Source organism: Mus pahari, chromosome 5, assembly GCF_900095145.1.
Source record: "Mus pahari chromosome 5, PAHARI_EIJ_v1.1, whole genome shotgun sequence".
In the NCBI taxonomy this organism is placed as follows: Eukaryota; Metazoa; Chordata; class Mammalia; order Rodentia; family Muridae; genus Mus; species Mus pahari.
In genome coordinates, this window is record NC_034594.1 from 58,038,192 (window position 1) to 58,043,555 (window position 5,364).

At 46.1% G+C, this 5,364-nt stretch overlaps 1 protein-coding gene across 1 annotated transcript in view; it reads right to left on the minus strand.

Annotated features, from left to right (window-relative positions):
- Wdfy1 (WD repeat and FYVE domain containing 1) overlaps window positions 1-5,364 on the minus strand; it is a 48,454-nt gene that overhangs the window by 5,422 nt on the left and 37,668 nt on the right. The window contains exons 7-8 of the mRNA XM_021198063.1: window positions 4,754-4,880; window positions 3,674-3,779 (exon numbers count right to left, since the gene is read on the minus strand). Of these exons, the coding sequence (XP_021053722.1) occupies window positions 3,674-3,779; window positions 4,754-4,880 (233 nt within the window). The remainder of the gene's footprint in view (window positions 1-3,673; window positions 3,780-4,753; window positions 4,881-5,364) is intronic.

Below are 5,364 nucleotides of genomic sequence, written 5' to 3' on the forward strand. Positions count from 1 at the left end.
GAGAGAGAGAGAGAGAGAGAGAGAGAGAGAGAGAGAGAGAGAGAGAGAGAGAGAGAGAGAATGTATACTTGCTTCTAAGACAAGTGTTTAAGCACTTGATGGTACAGGGGTATAATAAGAATGGTACAGGGGTATAATAAGAATGGTAGTGATGACTATTTTCTATAAGTTGAGTCCAGAGATCATGCAATAAAAAATCATGTTCTTGATCCCAACGTTACCACCCCAGAAAAAGACACTTCAAGCAGAGAGGGTAACAGCATCACGGGTCCTGAGCCACGTCAGCTGCTGGGAGAGAGGCAGTGACAGGGATGCCCTAGAGAAAGGTGGCCTCGGTCGGGCTGCCTTTTACATCTTTCTTCCTACTTCTTCAAAACTTCAGGCCTCCCCAGTTCTTATTTTAGACACGCCACTAAAATGTTTCTCTGTACAACAGCCTATAGGAAGGGGAGGGCACACACAAACATTGGGACTAAGAGAAGAGGACAGAGAATGATGAATAGAACAACCACTGAAAAAGGGCTCTATTCCCCTTTGTGATATGGGGTCTCATAACTCGGGACTGGGAAGTGACAGCTGAGCTCTGGCTTCGGAAAACCATGGTTAAGAAGACAGCATATTACTTTGCTGATCGAGAGGACAGAAGAGCACAAGCGATGGGAAAAAATATGCTTTTAACACATGGAGATAGCAAACAATAGTCAGTGCATAAATAGACATGTGTTTTGGAACAAATTTTAAAACAAGAACATGTGTAATTTGATTTTGTTACTACACAGAAGCTGGTGTTAAGCCCTAAGTTAGTGCGAACGTTTGGCTCTGAGTGTTGGCTATGGAGAACAGGGGCTGTGTGCGCTGAAAGGGACAAAGCTCGGCTGCTGACTGCTTGCCCCGATGGAGGAAGCTCTGGCTCTGTTTGATCCCCAGCGCTGCAGAAGTCGGGCATTAAATAGTTCCACTACTCAGGCAGCGAAGCCAAGTTAGACCAGGAGGCCAAGGCCCTGCTCAGGCCACAAACAGGGTCCCAGGCTGGTGTGGGTTACAGGAGACTCTGCCTTCAGAAAGGGGATGGTGAACCAGGGCCCGGCCGCCCACAACAGACCAATGCTCTACCACTCAGTGCCATTCTCAGCCCAGAAAAAAGGATAGTAACTAAGCACTGACTTCTCTTTTCTGCATCCTGTTCCATCTGTCTAATCTAAGCGGAGGGAATAATTAATAATCCCTCTTTATCACTGCCACTAACTGCTACCTCATCTACACTGTATTGATAAATAAGCACAGTATTCTACATTCTGAAGTCTGCTTGCTTAAACATTCTCCATAACTGTGGTTACTTGTTCATTCATACTTATTTCCCAAAAGGAACAGCCCTAATTATACTCTGCCAGGGAAGCAAATATGGTCTATTGTGGGAGGGAGCTCATAGCCATGGTGGGTTGGAAGCAGTCCAGAGACACTCCAGGTGAGCAGTGTGGAGCTGGAGAACCGTGCTTTATCCTCCGGCCACTGGCTAAGGAAGACGTGGACACTGTATGGGATCCCTGACAGGGTCAGACCTCACAGACGGAGGACTTGCTCACCTTTGCATTACATTTCCCTAGCTAGGAAAAAGTTAGTATCTACTAAAAATCATGCCTCTTTTGATAGAATTTGCCCCTGCTCCGTTAGAGATGACTAGCAGGAAGTCGTCTCTGCCCACAGGAAGCACCCTGACAGACAGGGCTGTAATTTTCTTTTCCCACATGCACTGTTACATAATCTGAAGGAAGGCTGCTGCTCCCACTTTCTGACGGCATTTTCTAAGAGAATGTACAAAGGACAACAAAAGTGGGGCAGAAGCAGAGTGGTTAAACCCGAGAGACTTCCACAGCTCTGCCTGGCTATGCAGGACGGGCACCCTCCCTCTTGAATCTCTGCTCACACAGGAAGGCAGGAATGATGGACCCAGAAAACAGATCACACACCAGCCAGTCGTGGTGTGTATAGCTGGAGGCTGGGGAAGACAGAACACAGTCCTCGCAGGCCTCCGCAAGGAATGCCCTTTAATGCAGCAATGCAGAGCTGGTACTAAGTATGTGGTGCAACACACACCACTCCAAGCCTTACCAAAAGATTTTTAGAATGTACAAAACCAGAAGTAATCAGCAGCCATGCAACCAGAGTTTCCTGTTTGGCTTGCCACACAAAGGTGGCAGGAAACCTGGCACTTAGTAATACCTCTGACTTAGGCAGTACATTTCATCAGTTATGGAGCCGTCTGGTTTCTTTACAGGATGGCAAGTTTCTTGTAGGTAAGAAGCAACATTTACCATGTGTTTTCCCCTAAGCTGTCAGACAGTATGGCCACCCTGTATGTGCCTGATAATGCTTCTGGAGTGAACCTGTCTTTACCATCCATCGTCCTTCTTTAGATCCACTTCTGCTATCACCATTACGGGCCACTGATGTCACTGAGCAAAGTCAGACCTCACAGGTGCCGGGAGATGATCAGGAGATCCTGCCTGGAAACCATCTGATGACAGCTATAAAAAGCCTATGGATGTGCACACCCCTCTACCAGATCTATTTTCAGAAATTTGCATGGGATGAATAATTGAAGAACCTCATGGTGACAAGGTCAAGCAGAGTCACTGTGGTGTCACTCAAATGAGCAGACAATTAGACTCTAAGAAATGGAGGCACCTTAGACATCCTCTCAAGCAATGATTTCACTTAATAGGAAAGGAAATAAATATTCAGAGATTAAAACACTTATCTAGACTTATCCACATTAGTAAGTGGCTCAAAGAAATCTAAAAATCAGATTGCCTTAAAGAAAAAATATATCAGTTTGGACTCAGTGGAAGACAGCACAATGCAAAATAAAAGCAGAGAACAGAGGTGCATTTTCCCCAGGATGACAACTGCCTCACTGTGTATGCCCTGTGACATCCTTCTCAGGGCTTCCAAACTGCAATGCTCTGGAGCAACCTGAATACCTGGAAGGCCTCCAGGAATCCGAATCCATGGGTAAGCTACAAGGCTGTTGGTTGCAAAGAGTCCTCCAAGCTGATATTCAACCTGAATGTTGCCCATCTGTTCATTAGTGCCAGAAACTCTCACCCAGGACAGAATATGGCACAGCAGAGAAGGCTGCAAAGATGGCTGAGTCAGCAGAATGCTTCCTGTGAGCTCATATCTCAGGCACTCACACAAATAGCCAGACATGGTGGTATAAGCCTGTGATCCCAGTGCTGCAGAGCTGGAGACAGGTAAACCCACGGGGTTGCTGGCCAACCAGTCGAGTCAAATCAGTGAGCATAGGACTTGGTGTCTCAAACACCAAGATAGAGAGCAAGAGAAGAAGACACCCAGTTTTGACCACTGGCCTTCACACACAGATGAAACCTGCACCCATGCATATATACACAAACACAATTCTTACACATCATATTCACATGTATGTGTACATACATGTATACACACAAGTAAAATAATTTAATTTTTAAAAGTTTAAACGACAGGCTGAACTTTGTTGGACAATAATCCACAGGTGAAGCAGTGGGAAAGCCGGGGTCTGCTCACCCCTCAGCCACCTTCCAGCCTGCAAGGTGGAAAACGGAAAAGCCAGAGTGGGCTCTCCTCTGACACGCCCACTCTCCTGCCCACCCACCAAGATCTTGCCTCTTACCTCTTCTCTGCTAACATCCATATTCCACACTGCAATGCCACCATCCGCCGAGCAGGAGACGAGCTGCCTCGTGAGCTGCAGGTAGCACAGTGACTGTACTCTGTCACTGCAAACAAGTGGTCCCCAAGTCACATGTCAACATAGAAAAACCAGAAGCTCACCCCAAGAGCTCAGCACTCTGCCTTCCTTCTATTACTGGCTGTTGCTTTATCACTATTTATTTGGTGTGGTAACGAGGACTGTCCGATGAGCCTCGCCCAGCATGCTTTAACGCATTAGCCATGTTCACTCCTTTTAGATCTGGCACTTAACACGTTGGAGAGGGTGAAAACACTACAGATATGTGTGCCCATCACCACAATCTATTTACTTATTCAAAGCCAAACGAAATGTCGGTCTTACTGGAACTCAGATCATATGAAGAAACTGTCCGATCACCAGGACCAGGAGCAGCCAGCCATCTGCACACACCGCCACAGGTGACGCCCATGCACACATGGGTAGGAGAACTCCGCCCTCTTTCTGAAGGCTCTCAGACCTGAATGCCAGGCAAGTAATCTCCTGACCTGTTAACTTGGGCATTTAGTTTTTTTCCTGGATAAATTTCAACTTGGTTCTAATTACAGTAAGCAGCTATGGTATGACCAGCAACAAGGAAGAAAGAAAAACAGGGTGAGGGGAGAGGAGGGGCTGCTTTTAGAAGGCTAGAAGGCACACCCTAAGTATTACAATGTCAGTGCTTAAGTAACTATGGCTTCTGATATACACATTACTTTTTGATGAATGACATCTTAGGGTTTAATAAACTGCTCATGCCTCCAGTACGTTAGTGCACACACTCTGCCATCGTCAAAGTTTTCCAGTTCAGTCTCTAATCCATGCAGCCACTCACTGGGTGAGAAGAGTGGTGACCTCATCCGACTAAGAAGGGAGAACACCTTACACTCCACTTTCTTTTTACTCAGGATTGACAGAAGCAGTTAAAGTGAACTCGGCCCAGTTGGGCTGCTGTTGTCTTACATGACAGGACAGAGTACCCTCCCCTCCAGCCTCTGACCCTGACCCCAAATGGTGACATACTGGTGGCCTTGAAGGAGGAGTGTCCGGCCTTTCCGTCCCCCGATGTCCCACATGATGACACTGTTGTCGGATGCTCCTGAGAAGAGTAGCCGTTGGATGGGGTCCCACCAAAGGCAGGCGATGCTACCTAGAGATGTGAGAGAGGGGTCAAACAGAACTCGGCATCAGGACTCACAGGCTTGGCTTGGGAAGCCCAACCATCAGCTGAGCCTTGGAGTAAAATGTCTATTTGGGCAAACAAAGGTTCACTCAAACCACGATCTCATGAGTCATGGAGGAAACACTGTAAATCCATTATCCAAACTTGGAAGTTGAGAATTTCTAAGCCATATAGCTCTGAATACAACGGCTTTTACAGTTTTTCCTTGTTCTGTACCAATAATTTATAAAGTAGCTAGATATAAAACATCAGTTCACAAAACTTAAGAGAAAAAAAATTCCAATGTCATGAATAAACATGCACAGCTTGTCATGCACATTTAATACAAGATGCAAATCTAGGCCACCTGACCCATGAGACTCTACAGACATTTTCCCTAGGATGGTTTTACCTGTGAAAATTAGTGAAAAAAAAAGTAAGTTTACTAAGTAAATATGCCAAAGAAGTTTGA